The sequence below is a fragment of the Photinus pyralis genome, unplaced genomic scaffold (genome assembly GCF_008802855.1).
Source record: "Photinus pyralis isolate 1611_PpyrPB1 unplaced genomic scaffold, Ppyr1.3 Ppyr1.4_LG2, whole genome shotgun sequence".
Lineage (NCBI taxonomy): Eukaryota > Metazoa > Arthropoda > Insecta > Coleoptera > Lampyridae > Photinus > Photinus pyralis.
The window spans coordinates 47981164-48006030 of NW_022170403.1; the positions used below are offsets into that span (position 1 = coordinate 47981164).

Here is a 24867-nt window from a genome sequence, read left to right on the forward strand (position 1 = left end):
TATTCTTGATTATTTTGGTTGTGGTGTTTTGAAGGTGTATTTACAGGTAGTAACCATTTTATTCTTTCTTATACTAACTATTAATCATTGAATTTCTTGTCACAATATGATGTTATTTACATTTCACTGATGTGGAGTAGTTACCTAATACAGTTCGATCTTTCGTTGTATCTGTTGCCTACTCGTCTCGTGCGGATTGCAGTTCTTAGCATCTTAGCAATGCGGGACATTTAGGGGCCCTCTCATTAACATTTCCTCTATTTAAAATATGTTCTGCTTGAGCGATAATCGATTTTCACATGAATATTTGCTATTGGCATTCTCACATGTACTTTTCGTGTTAAATAAAATTATGTTAATGAAGGCTGGAGTAGAGCCACACCATTTTAATGCTTCCTATGTACATTTATTATTTTACGAGTTGTGTTAGCTCAATTGATCGTACAGGTATTTTGATCTGTTTTTGTACTGAATTAATTTATCATGTTTTCTACAACATTTATGATGTTTGGTGGATTTTGTTTTTATGAATTTGTTTAATTGTATTTAATTTGATTATCTGATTTTTATCGTACAACTTGAGATGTTTTATTTATGTGTATTTTCTCTTGCATTTTATTGCTGTAGGTGATTTATTTCATGTATTTGTGTGGGCTATGCCGGGGTTTTTGTCCCGTAGAAGGTTTCCCTGGTATGGTCTTTGTTGTGTGCGTAATATATTTATTTGTTCTTGTCATTTCTTACGCAGAAAAGTTCTGTCTTTTATTTAATTCCCTTCCCGATTATGTCTCACGTCCCAACACATACAAGCACCGATTACACAATGTAGGAGTTCATTCGTGTTACTCATATCGAACCTACTGCCATCCAAATTCAAAAGTGCCGCGAAACGTCCATCGTTTCGACTTGAAAGGTAGGTGGCTCCGCTTGTAGATTTTTTTTCCAGAGTTGTCAACGGTAAGTATAGGGTAAGTCAACGTTTTCAGTGTCGGCTTGATAGACCCCTAGGAACACTACAAGTTATCGATTTCGGGGGGTTATTAAGAGCTATTGTTCTACTGAAGGAATTTTTTCTGCGTTTATTGCTAAAAAAGTTATTGTAAAAAAACCAACAAACCGTTTTTTACATGTTTTTTTGTATTGCTGTCTGTCGTTTGTCCGTCTGTTCCTTTGTCTGTATGTCCCTCTATCTGTCCATGTGAACGATAACTTCATTTAGAAATGTCCGATCGCTTTTAAATCTCCGTTAGTTATGAACTGAATTGCATGAAATTCAATGTGGGTATAGCTTTTGCAAACTTTTTTATTTATAAAAGTATTTAAATGAAATTTGATACAAAGCCACATTGGAACAAAGGAAAATCTAACGTTAGTTTCAAAATTAAGGTTTGCGGATGCGCAGTGCCAACTTTCTTATTTACGAAAGCATTGAAATGAAATTCTTCTTATAAACTGAAATTGAAGTAAGTAGCACGTCAAAAATGGATTGCACCTATGCAACGCTCTCTTTCATATTTGTGGCCGGATTTTTACGATTTTAACAGAAGTTGCATCTTTCAAATGGGAAATGATTGCAAGTGGAAATGCGCTTTTTGTAAATCGTTTACAATTACCTTTTTTAACTTTAGTTTTTTAAACCAGATAAGACTGTAAAGTGGATATAAGTACGAAATCTCCGACAGCAGTAAATCTGCCAAAAATTGATGTAATGATGTTGGGAATATTTCTCGCATCAAACAAAGATTTTTGCTCATCAGAATTTAGAAATACTACAACTGCCATATAAGTTTTGTAGGTTTTTGAGGTTACGCTCAGATTTTTTACAAGAAATGTAGTTATTTAAGAGGAATGTGTACTTAAGATGCTTTGTCTTTAGGTCAACGAATGTATCATCATATGGAGATGATTCAGTAAGCTATGTCGACCTTAAGAGTGTTCTGTAAGCGCAACTTTTTCGCGCATTTTTGGAAAAAATACACCATTATATTCGTTATGGCTGGCAATTTGAGTTTTTATGGTGGACGCTCTTATGGAAATTTATATTGGGTGCAGTCGTACAGAAGACTCAAGGGTGATGACAACTTATGTACAGTCAAGTCAAAATTTGCCCGGAACATAAGGTTCACGCAAAGTGGTCCTCAAAATAAAGTATTGTGTTTGTTGAATACGCTAGGTCTCGACTCGACATGCCAGTTGTAGCCACTTTTCCGTATGGCTTCTTTTTTGGGTACGGATATACCTAAACAATATTTATTTGGTGTCTTATTTAATGTAGGTACTTCCACATTGTGACATTGCGCACCACTTATAATAGTAGTAGTACCTATAGTAATAGTAGTAGTAGTACTAGTAGTGTACGAGACTTCATAGTAGCGAAATGCAGCCAATACTTCGGATTTCAAGTGATGGTCCAGCAGAACTATGAAAAATTTCCCAGGAAAATAATACGCACGAATTATTTTCTTTGCCCTACCATCAAGCTTCTTTTACAACCCCTCAGAGGGTGGTGGTCAGTCCCTGGAGCTTTCCACAACCCGGGGTACTGGTGTCGATAAAGTCTCCTTTATCACGTTTAACAATCATGATGGAGTCCGATTATTCGAAACTCTCTCTCTATCTCTATTCGCAGGGGAGCCCGACCGGGCAGCACTTAGGCACACCAGAGGCCCATTGTGCCTAGCCCTTTTCTTCGCAACTGAGTTCAGAGCTCGTTCCTCTCAATGAAGGATAGGACCCTGTTTAGCCTAAGTTGCTTCACACTCCTCTGTTCCAGGTATCTGTCTCCAAAGAGTTGATATCTGTCCCTAATCAAAGCGTCATAGTGACAGACCACTCTACTCCTGTATGGGCAAATGGCTGAATCGGAATCGGAAGTTGTCCAAACTGTCGTCTACCGCACGCCTCAGGAGTTAACGTAGGTACGTAAAAAATTTGCTACTCATGTCAATATAGTGCCCGTGCTTAAAAGACTTGATTATACTCGTAGGTACACTTGTCTCTTAATATACTATTTATCAAAAGGCCAATACGTAGGTGGTCCAATGGATATTGCAGTGATACTTTCAAGTTCTCTACCTTTATTATCTGTGAATCCTAATGTCTGCATTCCAGTCACCAACGGAGATAAATTTGTTTAATCTTCATCTTCGAAGTCTTATAAATGTCCTTGTTGTTGCAGGTATTACTTATTAGCATTGAATTTAATGGTATTAGGTCTAGAAAAAACATATCCAGCGGCAGCGTATATTCGTGCGTTGTTTGACGTTCCAAATATTTGTTACTACATGCCCAAGAGCTTCTATTCTTTTCTTTATTTTCTCAACAATAGTTGAGTAATGTACGATTTTTAATACTATATTAAAGCTTCTGTCATTATTAGGCTTGGTAGGTGTGGTATTGAATGTTTATGCTGTTGCTGTATGTCTGACCGTCTTCCGATTCAATTTTAGCTTGTTTTCTGCTTTGTAGTGATATTTTTCTTTGGATACTATATCAAGTTCGATGATTAGATTCTACTTACCCACCAATAAAAATTGAAGGTGGCTTGCCGCTTATATTAAGTACCTATAATAGAAAAGAAATTAAAAAAATATACAAAAAGGAGGCCACAGTCACCTCTACGAGTGTCAAATCAAGTCAGTATATTTAAACAGTAAGTGTTGTGTATTAACGTATGAATTGGTTTCTCCAGAAGCATCGGACCTCCCGATAAACCCTCGTTTTGTACTTGTATATATGTAACACGGTTGACTAAATGTAATGTGAGAAGTAAAATTACATTTTTTCAATTATCATTACAATATGACCATGTATGTGGTAGCTGTGTTAGAAATTTGTGGCAAATCAAATATAACACCAATATAGCGTGTATTAGGGAGCGTATATTCTTTCTGTAACGTACAAAAATTAAAATAAATCCGGACTTTTACAAATTTGAGGTGGATGCACGTAGAAATCTGCATCCATACAATATTATTTACTTAGTACGTACAGTGATGGCGGTAAAGTTCATTTTCGCAGCTATAATTATTTAAATTGAGGAAATTTCTTAGATGAATTATGAATTATTCATATAAGTACCCTATTTTGTAGAGGTCTTATAAGACTGCTTTTGATTTATTGCCATGCTTCACCGTATAGGTCAATTTTATAACAATCATGTGGGTTGGGTTTTAATCTATTTTTTATTTCAAGTTGTTTACTAGACGAGAAAGTCCACAAACGTTAGGTTTTCGATTTAACTTTGAAATCCAAATTAATTTTGTATCGTTACTGTGTACGCCGTACGGGAATGCAAATCAGAGGGTTGCGAATCACCCACTTAGACCTGTCACTGCCACACGTAACCATATTCCTTCGACCGACATACTTTAGAAATTATAGATATACCTAATTTGCTTCTTCATGTTATTCCAGAAAAATTGTTTAATGTTGAAATCGAAACATTTTTTCAAATTCTCCAAGTATCATATTGTTGTTAGATCTTATTGTGGTACTTGTTCACCAGTTCCGCAGAACTGTCTTCCTACTTGAATTGCTTTTGTTATAGAATTAGTGTAAAATAATTTTTGTATCATCTATTTATTTTAGTTTATAGGGGGTAGTAGTACGACTATACAAATCTGACGGATATACTTTAAACAGTGATGCCATAGATTAACATCTGTGCTGTGGTGATACCCATAAAGTAGATATTTTGCCTAGTATTTTGCACTGCATTTTCTTGATAGAAACTGTTGAGGGAACGCAGTAGGAAAAATCTATAGGTACATAACTTAGCACCATCGCCTCGATCTCACTCAAACTGCTTCAAATCAATACATCACAAGTTATCTAATAATTCCCGATAAGTAGGTACTCCCAGCCCCAACTAAAATTAAACAATATTCTAGTCTTCCTTTAGTTTGACAGATCCTCACCTTTACAATTAGTCAAATTATTATCATCGATATATAAAGATCCTATTTTGCAAATTTGTATTGAAGTTGATAGATTTGAATAAGTATATAATTTAAAAAACACATTTGATATTTATTGGGCAACGCGTCTGAAAATCTATCACCTATCACGCCAAGATGCCTTATAATATTTACCATCTAAAAAGCTACCATTCAGTGCGAGAGAGCTAGGGATCTTCAAATCCATGTTAAAATCGGGTGCTCAAGTAAATTAAACTCCCCTATTATAAGGGATGTTAATTGAAAATGTACTCTTAAAACGTCATTAATAATTTTGCTGTGTTTTCCTTATAAATTCTATTTTCTTTACTACAACAAAAAAAACCTTTCCATCTGAAAAACAAACTGATTTAAATCAAATCCCGTGCTAAATGAAACTATAAACTAAACGCTTGTGTTACTAAAATGTCTTTTTTAAAAACTTCACAAGAGAGAAAAACCCCATAGAAAACAAATCCAAAAAAACATTGTTTTGCCTTTTAATTTTAACTCTTAAATTATTACTAAAATTTTTCCTGCGTTCTTCCACACTACACTGTTTACTCAACAAATCACCCCGATGGTACAGCCCATGGAGGAACCGCAGTAATTATCCGTAATCGCATTAAACATCACGAACTTGCAAAATATCAAGAAAATCATATCCAAGCTACCAACGTCTCCATTGAAATTGAAAAATCCCAGCCATAATCTCAGCAGTATACTGTCCACCGAAACACCTAATCACTCCAGCAGCTTACACACATTTCTTCAAGACGCTAGGCAATAGGTTCATTGCAGTAGGAGACTACAATGCAAAACACGAACATTGGGGTTCCCGCCTAACAAGAACAGACGGACGTCGATTAATGACTGCCGTACAAACTAACAACCTTACCTGGTTATCCACGGGGGAGCCAACATACTGGCCCACTGACCGCCGAAAGAAACCAGATCTTCTTGACTTTGGTATTGTTAAGGGCATAAACATCCGGCAGTGTACCGTTTCATCCTGCTTTGACTTAGCAGCTGACCATTCGGCCATTATAGTAACTGTAAACTCACACATAACTCAGGTTAAAACTCAACCTGCAATTTATAGTAGACGAACTGATTGGGAATACTTTCGCCAAAGACTTGAATACCAATTAGATCTTCAGGTCCCACTAAAAGATGAGTACGACATTGAGAGAGCAGTAACCTCACTTACAGAACTCATCCAAAACGTAGCATGGGAAGCTACTCCTAAATTGCCCATCCCTCAACAAACTAACAATACACCTACCACAATAAAGGACAAAATAGCCGAAAAACGCCGACTCAGGAAACGATGGCAACTCACCAGATCGGACCTCGACAAACGAGAGTATAATAGGGCCAACAAAGATCTAAAAAAACTCCTTAGTCAACATAAAAATCAAGGAATACAGAACTACCTTGAAAATCTCAGCGCAAAAGAACAGTCAGACTATTCCCTGTGGAAAGCAACGCGAAGAATAAAAAGACCAACCCCACACGTAGCTCCTATTCAACAGGAAAACGGTATCTGGGCTCGGAGTAACAAAGGAAAGGCGGATGCCTTTGCTGAATATCTCACTAAAGTGTTTACACCCTTCCCTTGTCAACTCCCGGACGAAGAGGTCAAAATACAGGAATTCTTAGAGTCTCCGTTTCAAATGAGCCTTCCACTCAAGCCCTTTAGAATTAAAGAAGTAGAAGAAGAAATCAAAAAGATCAACACAAAGAAATCTCCAGGATACGACCTGATTGCTGGGACAGTTATCAAGCAACTACCAACTAAAGCTATACAAGCCCTTACACATCTCTACAATTCTATCCTCAGAATCCGGCACTTCCCAAGTCAATGGAAGACAGCGCAAATAATTATGGTTTTGAAACCTGGTAAATCACCTACGGAACTTACATCATACAGGCCCATAAGCCTACTACCCATTCTGTCCAAGGTACTTGAAAAACTGATTCTGAATAGATTAATGCCAATTCTAGACGAACAAGAACTAATTCCTAAACATCAATTCGGGTTCCGTAAACAACATGGTACCGTGGAGCAGGTACACAGAATAACCGACAAGATTTACAGAGACTTGGAGGGAAAAAGATACTGCTCTGCAGTGTTCTTGGATGTCAAACAAGCCTTTGATAGAGTTTGGCATCAAGGTTTATGCTATAAGCTCAAACTGTTCCTACCCTACCAGATGTTTGAACTACTAAAATCATACATCACAAACAGGCACTTTTTAATCAAATACAAAGATGAAAATACAAATTTACACCCCATCTCCTCCGGCGTACCGCAAGGCAGCGCTTTAGGCCCTATCCTATATTTAATATACACCGCTGACCTACCCACATCACGTCTAACAACATCAGCGACCTATGCAGACGATATGGCCATTTTGGCCTCTCATGTCAATCCACAAGCTGCCTCAAGATATCTCCAAGCTCACCTCAACAAAATCCAGTGGTGGGCCAAAAAATGGCGTATCAGAGTGAACGAAACTAAATCCCAACATGTAACCTACACAATGAGGAAAGAAAATTGCCCTCCAGTGAACTTCAACGGACACCAACTACCACACTCAGAGACGGTCAAATATCTGGGTCTACATATAGATAGGAAACTCACCTGGAGAACCCACATATTTACCAAGCGTAAGCAACTCGGCCTTCAACTACAAAAATTATATTGGCTTATCGGTAGAAAATCTAAACTATCATTGGAAAATAAAATACTAATTTACAAAATAGTTCTTAAACCAATATGGACTTACGGGATATCCCTATGGGGTACTGCAGCTACTTCCACCCTAGCAATGCTTGACCGGTTCCAAAATAAAGTACTGAGAATGATCGTTGATGCGCCATGGTACGTCCCAAATAAGGTGATTTTAAGTGATCTACAAATTCCCACAGTGAAAAGTGAAATTAAAAACTTCAGTGTAAGATACAAAGGCAGACTGAGCGTTCACCCCAACGATTCTGTGCACCAGCTTATGGACAATAATGATGAACCCAGAAGACTTAAACGTTTCAAACCATCTGACTTACCTACAAGATTTGAACATAAACTGTAAACTGCTTTTGTCAAATACTATACCTATATTATCTTCATAGCATACATCACATATTAAAAATGTAAGGGGAGACTTCGATGGAATTCTGCCCCACATGTCATATTGTAATAATTAATTCAATCCTATTAAATACTTATTGCTAAATAAGCTATGGCAGATTGTATAATTAAAGGAGAATAAAAAAAAAAAAAAAAAATTAGTTAAATTTCAACATAATTTAAATTTTGCAATGACAGTTCAAATAAAAAAATGGTCGTACTCACACGTATGATTTATGTTTGTCCCCTTTTTATTAACTGGATATGTCGGAGAGTATATGCTGGTAACCTCTTTGATGAAAATTTTCTTCCAATCATCTAATATTTCGATGGAAATGTTCACACAGCTACTTCTTTTGTAGTCACGCTGATTTATAAAATTGATCTAGTGGAAAACTTTTATTTAAATCACTTAGAAAAAGTGCCGATTGATTCATTGATTGATCGCAAGCGTACCTAAAGAAAGCTCCATCTGTACTCCCCATAAAGCCTCATTTATCACTTTTCTTCTTCGTAGTACGGCCTCACACGTAATACACTACTTTTTACATTTCAATTTTCCTTTTTAAATCCTAAACAATTCAACGTCTTCCACAATCTTTCTTCACAATAATTTTCTTCTCTCTCTTTATTCCCACCTTTGTAAATGCATAAATCCTTATCTTCACATGCCCGACATCAACAAGCGCACATATCTGGATTTTTAATTCGTGTAGTATATCTAAAACTTATTTACTATCCTACATTTTTCAAACCTAAATGATTAACTTACACTGACATAAGTATGTAGGTATATTGTACACAAATTAGTTAAGAAAAAACACAACACAACAATATATTAACAATTAATTAAAGCGTACAACTGTAATCTTTTCTAACGCTCGATTGGAGGTTGTACCTAACAGTTGCAATGTTGTAAAGTCCAAAATCTTCGAGAAACATGATTGAATGCTGATATGGCGAACATTGCTTAATAATAAGTTAAGATTAGGAACAGGAATCACCTGGAAGGTTTTACATACAATAGCCAGGAAAATAAAATAAGATTCAGTTATATTATGGTATGAAGTGTACCTACTATACCTTCTACCGTTTATGTTTATGAGGTAGGTACCTATATGGCAATTTTTATCCATGACACAATCACGTCAATCATCCACTGCAAAACTGGTGGCTTGTGAGGTACAAAATTACAAATTATGCTATTGTATTTTCATCTGTATCTAGCCCATGTGAAGAAAAAGACAAGTTTTGCGGAGGGCGACTATCTGCGACTGTTTTATACTAGAGGACGATTTTTGGTGTTATTTTTTAATCTAGTGAAAGTCTTTCAGAGTGTGAAATGGGATATTTGAAGCCTCGAAGTGGGGCGATACCATGGCAAGTTCAAGCAATATACAAAATTGGTTTTAAGCACATCTTCTGCCTTCTACCAAAGCCGACTTTTTACGGATTATAAACATGCATTTTGTGTCAAGTGAAAAGTTTACCTCTTGTTAAACCACTTTGAAAAACTGCCGCAGTTTTTGAAACAAAGAAACGAATGGTTAGATCCAGAGTATTTGCATATTAACAGATATTTGTGCATTTATGCATTTCATAAGGCGATAGACGAATCTGATACGCCACTGGAAATGTTTTACCGCGCATTTTAGCCATTCAAATTGCACAAGGACGAAGCTTGCGCGTAAATTCAAGCAAAAGCGCGAGCTCACTGTAGATGAAACTTTTTGTCCAGAAGACTACTAAGGTAGCGATAGTGTAAGTGCATCTGTTTACAAAGTAGACTGTAGGTAATTTCTTTTGATTATTTGCTGTTGGTTTAATAGATTCTTGTTATCATACACTTAAATTAGCAGGGCCTTTGTCTAAATTATGTAATAATATTGTGAATGAGTTAGCAGTCAAGCAGGAATGGTACTTTAGGAGTGAATTTGTTGTAGGCAGTACATACGTAATGTTTTCGCGTGTAGGTACGTAAAAGTTTCATTGCGAATATCCCTAGCTTCAATTACCTTTTAACATGACAAATTATGAGTCTGAGGGTTTTTGCTTTCTTTTATGTGGGGGCGTAAATATTTATTGAATTTGTTCTTGTATATTGCTATAATCTTTTCCGTGAAATATGGTGGCACAATATTTGTACAATGCAAATTGGAAAAGAAGTGAGAAGAAGAGAGGAGTGATTATACAGGGTGTTTATTAAACATGCAAAAATTTAAGGAGCTATTCCTTGGAGTATTCTAAGGATATTTTGATAGGGCGCTTTGATTTGATTTGAGAAATTGCATAATTGATGGATGTAACGCAATCACGATCCTGGTATTTTTGAAAGAGTTCGTGAGTCGAAGTGTATTTTTTACTATCGCACTGTAGTGAATATTCTAGAAATCCCGATAGACATCGAGGCGCCATAAAAGATTAGTCATCGGCGATAAAATACAAAAGCGAATGTGCCGCATTCTTTGCGGAAAATATGACGGGTTTGTTCAAGAATATTCTAGAATACGCGAGAGCGCTCGGAAACCTTCGAAAAAAATGGCCATTTGCTATATAAGCACATAGAATTCTGCTTCAGTGAGTTCTAACAGCGTTGCCGAAGCGAAATTTTAGAAATAGCTCCCGCTCGTGTTATGTTATCAATTGTGAGCGATAAATAGTAAATATGTACTGTTATAAATTAATCCATTTCAAGACTTTCAAGATTTATTTTTTCCGAGTATAAAACTTTATTTAAACGAAATATTTAAAATTGTGTAACAAAGAAGAAAACAATAATTAACTATAACAAAAAAATTTCGTCGAACTGTTTTTCAGTTAATTTATTAATTTTAGTTAATTGCAAATAAATAAATCAAATAATGAAATTGTCGTTACAGTACGTTTAGCCACACGTCTCCGATAGTTCTTCCTTTCTTAATTTTGGGCTTTTGCCTATGCTGGGAAATCTAGATTTGCGCATGCGCCCCCGAAATCAGTTTCTTTTAGATTTGTGTAAATAGAAAAAAGTTTGTTCTGTAATTAGAAATTAGAAGGTGGATTTAGAAGAAGAGAATAGTTGTTTAGTTACCTTTTTTTCCATAAGTCAATTCAGTTTGCGGGCTGACCCCAATTTTAAGTTTTTTCAAACGGAGAAGTAAGAATTCCAATGCGCATTTTAATGTATTGTATTATAATTGTAAAATTTTCACGAAGGGTCATACGGGATTTATTTAGCAGAGGACGTAGCTAAGCCACATAGATAACTTAGGTATATAACTGACTGAAGGTGTTTAACACGAAATTTATCGACCAAAAAGGTGATAATAAAAAAATTATTTATTGGTACTTAACCCTTTGTCAACATTCACTGCTACTACGCCACTGAATTCTACACAAAAAGCTTTATCAAAATCAATTTTTATTCTTTATAACCAATGCAGATGTAGTTATTTATTATACAAGGGAAAAAGTATTATATTTTAGGTCGAGGGCTAAAATGTAACATTCTTCCCGTGTATAATACACTATTTTTAGCGCATTTCCACAAAAATAAAAAAAAAATGCGCTATTGTGGCCACTTTGTCCGTCCGTCCGTCCGTCCGCTAACTTTGCGACGCTACTAGTTTTTTTATCTTAAGAGCTATTGTTCTACTTTTTTCGCTATTTGGTTCGTTATGGTGTCGAGTCTTGTACCAAGGAAGAAATTTTTTCTGTACCGCTTACAAAAAAAGTTATTGTAAAAAAAACAAAAAACCGTTTTTTACATGTTCCATAATTTTACCCTTTTGCCGTTTATTAACGATCCTAAGAGATCGTTTATAATTTTGCATTGCTATCTGTCGCCTGCCGGTTGGTCTCTCCGTCTGTTCCTTTGTCTGTCTGTCCATCTATCTGTCCGTGTGAACGATAACTTTGTTTAGAAATGTTCGATCGCTTTTACATCTCCGTTAATTATGAACTGAATTGCATGAAATTCAATATGGGCATAGCTTTAGCCATATAATACGCAATGCCAAAAGTTGAATCGAATCGATTCAAAATGCACAGTGCCCTTTTCGCATCTCGACCATTTATAAACCGAATTGCAAACTTTTTTACTTATAAAAGTATTTGAATGAAATTTGATACATAGGCACTTGGAATAAAGGAAAATCAAACGCCAATTTCAAAATTTGGTTTTGCGCATGCGCAGTGCCAACTTTTTTATTTATGGAAGAATTTAAACGAAATTTGATACATAGGCACTTGGGATAAAGGAAAATCAAACGCCAATTTCAAAATTTGGTTTTGCGCATGCGCAGTGCCAACTTTTTTATTTATGGAAGAATTTAAACGAAATTTGATACATAGGCACTTGGGATAAAGGAAAATCAAACGCCAATTTCAAAATTTGGTTTTGCGCATGCGCAGTGCCAACTTTTTTATTTATGGAAGAATTTAAACGAAATTTGATACATAAGCACTTCGAATAAAGGAAAATCAAACGCCAATTTCAAAATTTGGTTTTGCGCATGCGCAGTGCCAACTTTTTTATTTATGGAAGAATTTAAACGAAATTTGATACATAGGCACTTGGGATACAGGAAAATCAAACGCCAGTTTCAAAATTTGGCTTTGCGCATGCGCAGTGCCAACTTTTTTATTTGTGGAAGAATTTAAATGAAATGTGATACATAGGCACTTGGAATAAAGGAAAATCTAGCGCCAGTTTCAAAATTTTATTTTGCGCATGCGCAGTGCCAACTTTTTTATCTATGGAACTATTTAAGTGAAATTTGATACTTAGGCGCTTGGAACAAAGAAAATCTAACATTAGTTTTAAAATTTAGGTTTGCGCATGCGCAGTTCCAACTTTCTTATTTAGAAAAGCATTGAAATGAAATTCTTCTCATAAACTGAAATTGAAGTAGCACGTCAAAAATTGATTGCCCATGTGCAACGCTATCTTTCATATTTGTGGCCGGATTTTTACGATTTTAACAGAAGTTGCATCTTACAAATGGGAAATGAATGCAAGTGGAAATGAATGCGCTTTATGTAAATCGTTTACGATTACTTTTTAACTTGTTTTCTGTGACGGGGGAATGAAGTCGTATCGATTTATAGAAATTTGAAATTTTAAACTGCAGATAGGCTGTTGTACTTCTCGCGATAATACAAACGGCGTTGCTAAGGAAACCTTTACTCAAATATCTGTCAATTCAGTTTTGTTATTTGATTTAAACATTTCGAATTTAATGATCGTTTAGTAGTTATATTGAATAATACAAAGTTAAAAAGGTCTGATTCTGAATTTTCTCCGACTTCACCTGAGCAAAGATATACGTAAAGAAGCAGTGAAACTAGCGTCACAAAATGATATTTATTGAAAAACAATTGAAAAAGTAATTCAAATTTTTTGTTAGATTCAAAGTAGGCAAGATTTGTTGCATTATTTGCATTTGACGTGTACCTGCATTACATTTTAAAATTGAACATACCTATTATAGTTATAAATTCAATGCTGAGTTCTATGTGCAGGAGATTTGTATGTTCACAACTAAAATTTACCCACTGTATACTGTTAGTAGTGTAATTTTCATGATCCAGTTGCCTCCCTAAATAAAAAGACCCTAAGATAAACATACATGAGGTTGAAGTAAGTTTGCAACGAATTACCATAGCGGAAATACAGACGGAGAAGAAAGATTGATTACGGAAATAAGTCAATTAAGCTTATTAAGGGACGCTTTTACCATTGGCGGTTCACTGTAGATAATTTCCATGGAGATGATCGGGAATACAATTATTGTTTCCATAGAAATGAAGGCTAGAAAAGTAATAATAATTAAACCGGATTTTAAAGTTTAAGATCGGATGAATCACCCAATTTTCATCACATTTGTCACTCGATTGCATTTCATGGTCAGAGTCTTATGAGTACGGAATTGTAATACAAACATGGGGGATTTCCCTAATTGTTTAACTACCATAACGTTATGATTTGATGACAATACTTAGTTACTTACTTTGTTATTGTCATGTCAGGATGGCGTGTTGGAGGGATTTAAATTTGTTATTAGAGCAACAAGTACGTGATAAGAGTGACTAACAACAGTAAACGATCATGTTTAATTTACGTGTTGCAGTGCAGTTTCTTGATTCATTTCGACAAATTCTACTACAAGAATAGAAACTACCTATTTTTAGCGCATTTCCACAAAAATAAAAAAAAATGCGCTATTGTGGCCACTTTGTCCGTCCGTCCGTCCGTCCGTCCGCTAACTTTGCGACGCTACTAGTTTTTTATCTTAAGAGCTATTGTTCTACTTTTTCCGCTATTTGGTTCGTTATGGTGTCGAGTCTTGTACCAAGGAAGGAATTTTTTCTGTACCGCTTACAAAAAAAAGTTATTGTAAAAAAAACAAAAAACCGTTTTTTACATGTTCCATAATTTTACACTTTTGCCGTTTATTAACGATCCTAGAGATCGTTTATAATTTTGCATTGCTATCTGTCGTCTGCCTGTTGGTCTGTCCGTCTGTTCCTTTGTCTGTCCATCTATCTGTCCGTGTGAACGATAACTTTGTTTAGAAATGTTCGATCGCTTTTACATCTCCGTTAGTTATGAACTGAATTGCATGAAATTCAATATGGGCATAGCTTTAACCATATAATACGCAATGCCAAAAGTTGAATCGATCGATTCAAAATTCACAGTGCCCTTTTCGCATCTCGACCATTTATAAACCGAATTGCAAACTTTTTTACTTATAAAAGTATTTGAATGAAATTTGATCCATAGGCACTTGGAATAAAGGAAAATCAAACGCCAATTTCAAAATTTGGTTTTGCGCATGCGCAGTGCCAACTTTTTTATTTATGGAAGAATTTTAACGAAATTTGATACAGAAGCACTTCGAATAAAGGAAAATCAAACGCCAATTTCAAAATTTGGTTTTGCGCATGCGCAGTGCCAACTTTTTTATTTATGGAAGAATTTAAACTAAATTTGATACATAGGCACTTGGGATAAAGGAAAATCAAACGCCAATTTCAAAATTTGGTTTTGCGCATGCGCAGTGCCAACTTTTTTATTTATGAAAGAATTTAAACGAAATTTGATACATAGGCACTTGGGATAAAGGAAAATCAAACGCCAATTTCAAAATTTGGTTTTGGGCATGCGCAGTGCCAACTTTTTTATTTATGGAAGAATTTAAACGAAATTTGATACATAGGCACTTGGGATAAAGGAAAATCAAACGCCAATTTAAAAATTTGGTTTTGCGCATGCGCAGTGCCAACTTTTTTATTTATGGAAGAATTTAAATGAAATGTGATACATAGGCACTTTGAATAAAGGAAAATCTAGCGCCAGTTTCAAAATTTTATTTTGCGCATGCGCCGTGCCAACTTTTTTATCTATGGAACTATTTAAGTGAAATTTGATACTTAGGCGCTTGGAACAAAAGAAAATCTAACATTAGTTTTAAAATTTAGGTTTGCGCATGCGCAGTTCCAACTTTCTTATTTAGAAAAGCATTGAAATGAAATTCTTCTCATAAACTGAAATTGAAGTAGCACGTTAACAATGGATTGCCCATGTGCAACGCTATCTTTCATATTTGTGGCCGGATTTTTACGATTTTAACAGAAGTTGCATTTTACAAATGGGAAATGAATGCAAGTGGAAATGCGCTTTATGTAAATCGTTTACGATTACTTTTTAACTTGTTCACATTGCAGGCGGTTGTTATGCTCTTATACAGATCCCCTTCCTGATAAAAAAAATTTATGAAATATTTACATTTGGCTCTGAGCAATCGCCAATGACTCAAATGCCTATTTAGTATAAACTTTCTGGTCCTAAATTCTCATTCATCAACGGATCGTTGTTTTGTATGTCCTTTTCTGTTAAAATTTTTAGGTTACTACGAAATATGTATCTATTATATTGGTGTTGCAATCGCTACTGCTACTCCTAGTTTTTAGCGCATTTTCTTGACGGAACGTCGTTCTTTTCTTTCGTTACTCAAATTACTCTTTTAACTTTGAAGATACCGAGATGCAATTTGTGCATTCGAATCTGTATTTTATGAACTTGAACTAATGAACTTGCAACGGCTTAGTCACACTTACAAAAGTTGAGAACTTCACTTGCATAAAGTAAAATTGAACCTCTACGACACTGGCAAAAATTTTTAATATGGCAATGTTGAACTCTTGGCTAGCTCAGGAATGAAATAGTACATTATTATACCAAGGGGCTAAAGCGTGTGTTGATGGTTTTCTATTCAGTTTTGTCTGAGAATTAAGTCTCCATTGTCCGTAGGCGCGAATTTCGTTAACACCCTATACTCTATGACCCTATGTACCTATAATCAGTTTTTAAAGGTATAATTTTTTCACTTATAAATTGCACAAGAGAGTAGGTATATTTGGGTTGTTTAGGTAATGAAAATCTGTTGCCTAGCAAGACGAGAAAAACTAATAAAAATGCGACACCGAGGCGAGGCGGCGATCCTGACGGAGTCGAAATTATGTCTTATCGGAATCGCAAAAGGCACAAGAACCACCGCTAGAACTTCGAATAGAATACTTAGCCCTAAAATATATCGTTAAGTTCTCCAACAATCAATTATTGGACAAAGTCTCTGAACTGTGTAATTTAGATCTTGTCAACAAATACTGGTCCAAAAAGAAATCGCCACCGCTAGCTTCCGCTTTTGCAAACATAGCCTATTACATTAATCAGGAACTTTATTTCCCAGATCTCGTTAACTTAAAATACGGTGATACTATTTTAAAACCTTCCATACAGTATCCTAATTATCTTGACCACGGAGACTATAACACTCGTCTACATAACTCCATTATTGCAGGAAAAGCTGGCAGCTTATTATTTTATACAGATGGCTCCAAATCTTCAGATGGATGCGCTGGTGCCTTTTTTGAGGCGACACAGAATTTTAGAGCTTCCTTTAGATTAAATAAACTGTCTTCTGTCTATCATGCCGAATGTGTGGCTATACTCGAAGCCTTAAAATATGCCTCCCTCCAACTCTGCAATAAGGTGGTCATCTTCACGGACTCTCATAGCGCACTTCAAGCAATAAATGCAAAGATATGTAAGGCTAAATCCAACCCCGTTATTATAGATATTATGATCGTGTTACGAAACCTTAGAGCCAAATCTATAAATGTTGAGCTGCAGTGGGTGAAGAGCCACAGCAACATTGCAGGAAATGAAGAAGCAGACAGGTTGGCCAAATTAGGACTTGAAAGGAAGGATATTCTCAATAATAAACTAACCAAACGAGATCTGTACCTGGTAATTAAAAACTCTCTGATAAAACAAAAATGGGAACTGCAATGGATTAATTCTTATCGCACACATACTACTCAATATGCCAAAATTCAACCCGCATTAATAAAAAGGCACTGGGTTCGGGATTTTTCTGTAGGTCGCCAGTATTTTTCTACCATCGCTAGGCTCAAGTTCGGTCACGATCTTTACCCTGCCCATTTATATAAAATAGGCATTATAGAGTCACCTGTATGTAGGTGCGGGAGTGAGATGGCGGATCTCAATCATATATTTTTTGGATGTCAACTTAACCAAATGCAGACAGACATACTGATTGCAAAACTGGTGAGAATGGGACTCCAACTACCCACCGACGTCGTTAGTCTTTTGGCTGCCAATGACAAAAATGTTTTCGATGGTATAATACACTTCTTGAGACAAACTCAGATTAATATTTAATTTACAACTCCTAATTTTTTCGCTCCTCTTGTCTTGTCCTTTGTTATAGTACCTAATTACCGAACCGTGGTCTAGTGCATTGTGTTGTCTGTGTAAGTCGCATTGACAGGCCCCTTTGCGTGAAGTCTATGTGGCCAGTGTTAAATCCTTATTGTTAAACAGGTAGGGCTATCATGGGCTTGATCCCGTTAGGGCCTTTAAGAAAAAAAAAATGTTATCAAAATCGTTAAAATTTCTACAGTACTATTTTACCAACACATTAAACCGCTGCAATTGTATAGTTCGTTACAAATAAAACAATTTAAACACAATAATAATACTACATTAAATTAGTTACACATTTTTATACAGTATAAATAATGGTGGGTTTATGCAACGATATTTTAATTTAATTTAAACTTACTTACGTAATTTTAATTCAATTTATTTTCTAATGTATGAGTTTATGCAAGTTATTTAATTCCACAAATATCTAGTAACTTTTTAGTAACATTACAGTTTGCAACGTTGACAAATTCCAGAATTTCACAAGTACGACGTTACTAGTACTAGTCATAAAAATGACTCATAGAAGAGAAATATCCCAACTTAGACAAGGAAAGTATCCCAATGTGAAAACGGCGAAAGAAAACAACAACAAAAGTATGGCAACTATTTAAATTTTTTCGCGAGAATACTATACGATCCTCGGTTTAGTGTCGTATTTATTTGCATTTCCGAAGGTAAGCACGCGCGCGCTTCGATTTTCACTTAATAATTTATCTTAAGAGATAAAAGTTGGGTATCTCTTAAATTAAATTAAATTCTTAAGTTAAATTAAATGCTTGCATAAACATCTTGGTAAAATCCTTATGTTGCAACTCATAATTTAAATTAAGTTAAATTAAATTAAATTAAATAGTCTTTCATAAACCCACCATAAGTAGAGATTAAATAATTTGTGTAAAATTGAGACAGCTGTCGTATGCAATCCATGGCATGGAACAGCGAGATTGTACACGCGTGCGCAATAGACAACTTTCTTATTTGAGGGGCACTTTCATTGTTTGTTCAATGGTAGGTTCTTCTAATGAAAGCAAACAAAATGAAAGTACAACACATCGTATTGCGCCTCATAAAGAGTACACCTCCAAAAATTAATACAGAAACGTAAAATATCCCATTTTCGGGGATATTTGTGCAAAATATACTCACTCTAGCGTAGTTTTGAAATTTTTACCAACCTATACAATGAGATTGACTATCGACATATCGATGCTTTTTTGAGCCGAATCAAATTTCTTTTCGCTTTTTAGAAAATTCTGACAACCAATATTCAACTATTCAACAGCAAAAAAATATAAAAAAAATAAAAAAAATAAAAAAATAATAAAAAATAAAAAACAAAAAAAAATTGACAAACGGTAAACCACATAAAACAGTGATTGCTAAAAAACGGCGCTGATAGATTTTTATAAGTTATAACTAGGTATAGGTAGGTATACATAAAACGCTGTATTTTAAAATAAACTACATATCTTCGACGAATACAAATTGAAATGAATTGCAATTTTATTGGAAGATAAGTACTCACGAAACCTATATGAGTTTCTAAAAAATTTGAGAAATAGGAGTAAAGCAAATACAGAAGGACATGTAAATTGTGTTTCTCTTTGCTGCTTTACCGAGACAAATTTATTTCATCTCCAGATCAGCTTAATTAATGTGCTCAAAATTAATCTGTAGGTAATGAAAGTATCTGGTCACTTTTCGTACAGACGGTTTACCGAATATGGTGATTAAGTTAGTTAATAACGCTTCGTTGAACTCCTGGTATATGAAAATGCGCTCGTGTATATACCGCATGTCACTACAACCATATTACATTCTATATTTTGGTAAACCTGATTGCAAACTGAAATTGTATTAAAATTACGTCCAGGTAAATCTTTGCTGCTTCTCAATAACGAGGTGAGTGGATCGTAAGTTGATGTTAGATGAAATTATGACGTTTTCTCCGCACGTACACACAGACAAAGATTAAACCATATATTGAAATCGGTGGATATAGTTGTAATGTTTGCGGTAAACCTCATTTAGAGTGTCGTTTTTAGGAATAAAAGTATATGCCAGGAGAAGTGCGTTACAATTCACTTATTTACGACTTCAAGTTTCTTGAAAACGGCTTTATGGCTTAATGTTTCGTTTCCACAGAATAACTCGGATGATCTAGGACCTCAAAAACGGCAAACTTTTAACCCGCATTACGGCTCCAAAACTTGAACGAAATGGTAAAGCGACATTATAATTCAATAGAATATCGACACTATCTCCCACCACTTTTTGAGACATCACAAGGCGAGAGCGGTGAGGGGTTCCCCAGGTTTTGGCCGTGGTCTTGGTTAAGTGATTTCTCAGATGGTTTGTGTTTTGGATCTCCATTAACGATTGACCCCATTGCGAGAAAACTAAGATCAAGATGGACCTCAACAATTATTTCAGAGATCATGGCTACAGCCCTGTTTTGTTCACACTACACTAAAAACTGACAAAAACCACGCGAATAAAACGTAGAGTATATGGCTAAACCGAGAGTACAGGTTTAGCCTTCGGGTTTGCAAATCGAATGGCCTGCCTTTCGGTAAACAGCATTGTGTATGGCGACCTTTACAATAATTTTCATAGCAACCGAAGGCATATGTACCGATCAACAAAAAAACGATCTGATGGATTTGAGGAATCTAAATAAAATTTAAAAGAACGTTATGAAGAATTTGAAAAATTCGAATTCAAAAATTTTAGAAATACGACAAATTCGAAATTTCTAAAGAACCAAAAGAATTCGAAACGGCTCAGAAACCCGGGATATCATACAAATCTGGGGGATTTGAAATATTGGAAGAGTTGATAGAAATCTGCAGTGCTACAAATCTTAATCTGAAGGATCTGATAAATTAGAGAAATCTGAAAAACCTGAAAATTTAAAACAATTGAAAGGAAAAAACCTGGAAAAGCTAAAGGATCTGTACATTGTAAAAAATATAGAATTCAAAAATGCGAAGTATCAAAAATATTAAAGAAAAGTTTGGAAAAATTTAGTTACTGTTAGAATACTAGCCGAAAGAGACAGAAGAATCCGGATAATGAAGGTCGGAAATAAAGAAATGAAAGAATGTAAAGAACTTGATGAAGCTGAAAAACTGGAAAGTTTAATTTAACATGGGTCCTTATAGTTTATTTTACAAAAAATATGGTTATTCTGGTCCCCCCTGCTTCCCGATTTTTCTGTATACGGAAGTACGTTAGCGCTGAAGGGTCAATATGGTGATTTTTAGAAAATGATATAATTTTCTAAAAAGTACAAAATATTTCAACTTATTGATGGAAGCCCAACGTTGAGCCGAGTAGATGAATATAAGAATATAAGAAACGAATGCTGTAAAACATGTGAAAGTGAGCTGGGCTTGAGGAACTTATATGCAATAAGTAGCATGCACTTTTTCTTTAGCACTGGTAACTATAATATAATAATAACGCAAGTGCAATAAGGAGTTTATTATGAGTAAATTAGGATGAATTGCATTCTTAACGAATAGAAATTTTGCTATGTAATACGTTTATTCTCACGTCAGTAACTTTTTTGGAAGTAGGTACATTTCAATTTGCGATAGCTCAATAACAATAATTATAGGAAAGTTCTCAGAATATGGTACCATAAATAAAAATTAACAATCTAGCCTTATTGACATTCGAAGTTCTTCCTTGCTAAGTTATTCTCAAGGAGAAATTTGTGTATATAATAGCCACTGTATTTATTGAATATTTAAAAGAAATCAAAGAAAATTCCCCAATTGGACAAAATAAGGTTCACGAGAGTACATGCAAAGGCAAATTACGTATTTAATATTCACGTGACCCGCGTTTATTATAAAATGAGCTGTAAATTAAAAGATTGGTTTATCTTGCTCTATGCTTTCGTAGTGACATGATGAAGATTGTGGTCCTGTTAGTGGTGTCAGCTGCAATCGCGGCCGATGGTGCTTGGTTCCATCATCGAAGATACAGAAGAGGCGCTGAACATGAATGTAAGGCATTCCTTGGTCCACATAAATGCTATATGTTTGTTTTAGTTAGATTTTGTATCGCCGAAGAACTGTTGAATAAGTGCAATGAAATGGCATCGGAAAGTACCAAAAGCTCCGCAAAAATCGTTTGCATTTCAGCCAGAGATAGGTTAGTACAAATTTAATTATCCTATTTAACCAATTGTGGCGTAGTCAACAAATTAGTGCAAAAAGGTTAAAAGGTCAAACGTAAACTTCCTATAACAAACACTCTTCCGCCATTTACCTACTTCAGATAGATGCCCCTTTTTGTCTCTAACTTTGTATATTACAGAGAAGATTGTGCAATAAAAATTAAACAAAGAGAAGCAGACTTCGGAGTTGTCGATCCTGAAGACATGTACGTAGGCAAAAATGTGAAAGATCAAGATTTTAAGATCTTTGAAGAAATCGTCACACTCGAAGAACCGGAAGGTAAAAATCACCCATTTGTACGTGAATGCCAAATAATTAAAATTTTAGCGGAATTTCGATACGAAGGTGTTGCCGTTATTCACAAAGACCTAAAACTAGAAGATGGCATTAAAAGTCTGAAAGGTTTAAAATCCTGTCATACTGGAGTAGGGCGCAACGTCGGATATAAAATACCGCTTACAAAATTAAAAAATATGGGAGTCTTAGGAAGTCTTAGCCAACCCGAATTATCACCCCGTGAGAACGAGCTCAAAGCTTATTCAGACTTCTTCGAATCAAGCTGCATTGTTGGAAAATGGTCACCTGATCCAAACATTGATCGCAAACTAAGTAACGTAACAAATAACACCTATCTTGTTTATCACAAAGCATTGTTTTCCAGAGGAAAAGTACCCGAACTTGTGCAAGCTCTGTGAAGAACCCGAAAAGTGCGATTATCCCGACAAATACTCAGGATACGATGGCGCTTTGCGTTGTCTGGCCTATAATGGAGGACAAATTGCTTGGACCAAAGTTATATACGTGCGCAAGTTCTTCGGGGTACGTCCCATTACCTGCACCAAAATTTGATAACTAACATAATACGTTTAGCTTCCGGTTGGAATAACTCCAGCCACTTCATCCAGCGAAAATGCGAACAACTACGCATATTTGTGCATGGATGGTTCTCGCGTTCCTGTAACCGGACCACCATGCAGATGGGCGGCTCGCCCTTGGCAAGGTTACATGACAAACACGGCAGTTATAAAAACAATTGACGAACTTCGAAAAAAGCTTTCGAACTTGTACACAGTCGGTAGTAAAAAGAAAGCGTCTTGGTTGGAAATTCTGCAATTGAATGAAAAAACGCAACCAAGAGAATCGAAATTGTTCGGACTAGCCGAGTATTTGGACAAGGCCAATTATACAGATGTTATTGAACGTGAATATGGCCCGCCTTACAAAGCCCTTCGGTTTTGCACAACAAGCAAAGAAGAATTAGACAAGTGTCAAGCTTTCGGTCGAGTTGCTTTCTCAAGAGATATCAGACCAAGATTTGACTGCGTTTTGGAGGAAAATGTCAAGAAATGTCTTGAGACAGTTCGCGATAATGGGGCGGATATCATTACTGTTGATGGAGGATTTGTAGATCAGGGAAAGAAACATTATAACCTTAAACCGATACTATCCGAGATGTATGGAAGCATGGGAGATTCTTATTACGCGGTTGCTGTTGTACGGAAAAACTCCCTGTATAAGTCCTTTGGAGATTTACGGGGCGCAAAATCATGCCATACTGCAATTGGTAGAACGGCAGGCTACAATGCGCCCTTACACACGTTGCTGAAACTTAATCTCATCAAGAAAGATCAATGTCCATATCCAAGCGCGCTTTCAGAGTTCTTCAGTGGAGGAAGTTGTTTACCTGGCTCCAAGGATCCTCTTGAGAAAATTCCGGCTAAAGATGCCGAAAAGCTTTGCAGTTTATGTGGGGGAAACGTTGATGCTAACGATGGAACATCCTTAGATTCAAAATGTAACACAGATATCAGCGAATCTTATTTTGGATATTCCGGTGCATTCAGATGCTTGGCGGATGGCAAGGGGGATGTCGCTTTTGTAAAGCACGTAACAGCAACAGAAAATACTGGTAGGTATAGTTTCACATTTTCTTTTCTCGAAATTCTATTTCAGATGGTAAAAATCCTTCAACCTGGGCGGCAAATCTCAAATCTACAGATTTTGAATTGCTTTGCCCAGAAGGCGGGCGAGCCGTTCTAAACGATTACGAAAAATGTAATTTAGCGCGTGTACCAGCTCACATGGTAGGTCTACCGGTAACTATCGTAACAAAGTGCACTATTCGTCAAAAACTTGCAGGTTGTTACAAGTAATTCAAAGACCGAGGGCGAAGTGGATGAAATTCGCAATGCTTTGCTACAAGCGAGCAAATTATTTGGTGAGAGTCCATACATATTCAAAATGTTTGGTACCTTCAACGGAAAACATGATCTTCTATTTAAGGTAAAGTAATATATTTGGATCAGTTTAGTTCACTTATGCCTATTTCAGGACTATGCAACTGGGCTGGTGTCCATCAACAAAAGTAGCGAGACTCAAAAGACTTACTCGGATTTATTATCGACTATAAATTTCTGTGATGGAAATCAATGAACTGTAAATATCGTTTGTTGTTTTTAAGTTGTTAATTTGAAATAAACACAAAATGTGCCAAGCCGTGTGCCTCTGGGTGTATAAAAAAGTGTTTCGCTTTACCTTACTTCACCTAATCATTACGCCCCATCGTGTCTTTTGCATATGATTCGTATGAACTTAGATGTGTATTTTCAAAACGAAATATCGGAAAAGGCAATTTCTTTCAAGCATTTTCCAATTAAAATATTGATAGGTAAGAGCAAAAATTTCGTACTGTTGTCTGCTTTCATCGCCTTGACATTATTTGAACTTGAATGATGCTTTGTTAAATGTTAATCGAGGTTTTACAAACATTTGTTGTTCATGTGCCATGCTTCTCCTGTCAAGAAAACTCCTATCCGATGTGTCAAATCT

At 35.7% G+C, this 24867-nt stretch overlaps 1 protein-coding gene across 1 annotated transcript; it reads left to right on the top strand.

The window, feature by feature from the left end:
• The first annotated feature begins 21737 nt into the window (after window positions 1–21737).
• On the top strand, window positions 21738–24534 carry LOC116164206 (transferrin). The gene is made up of 9 exons (XM_031478349.1): window positions 21738–21864; window positions 21910–22012; window positions 22178–22317; window positions 22366–22647; window positions 22700–22857; window positions 22909–23947; window positions 23992–24122; window positions 24178–24321; window positions 24370–24534. Exons 1-9 carry the CDS (start codon window positions 21765–21767, stop codon window positions 24469–24471), a joined length of 2199 nt encoding a protein of 732 aa, XP_031334209.1. The 5' UTR covers window positions 21738–21764; the 3' UTR covers window positions 24472–24534.
• The last annotated feature ends 333 nt before the right edge of the window (window positions 24535–24867 follow it).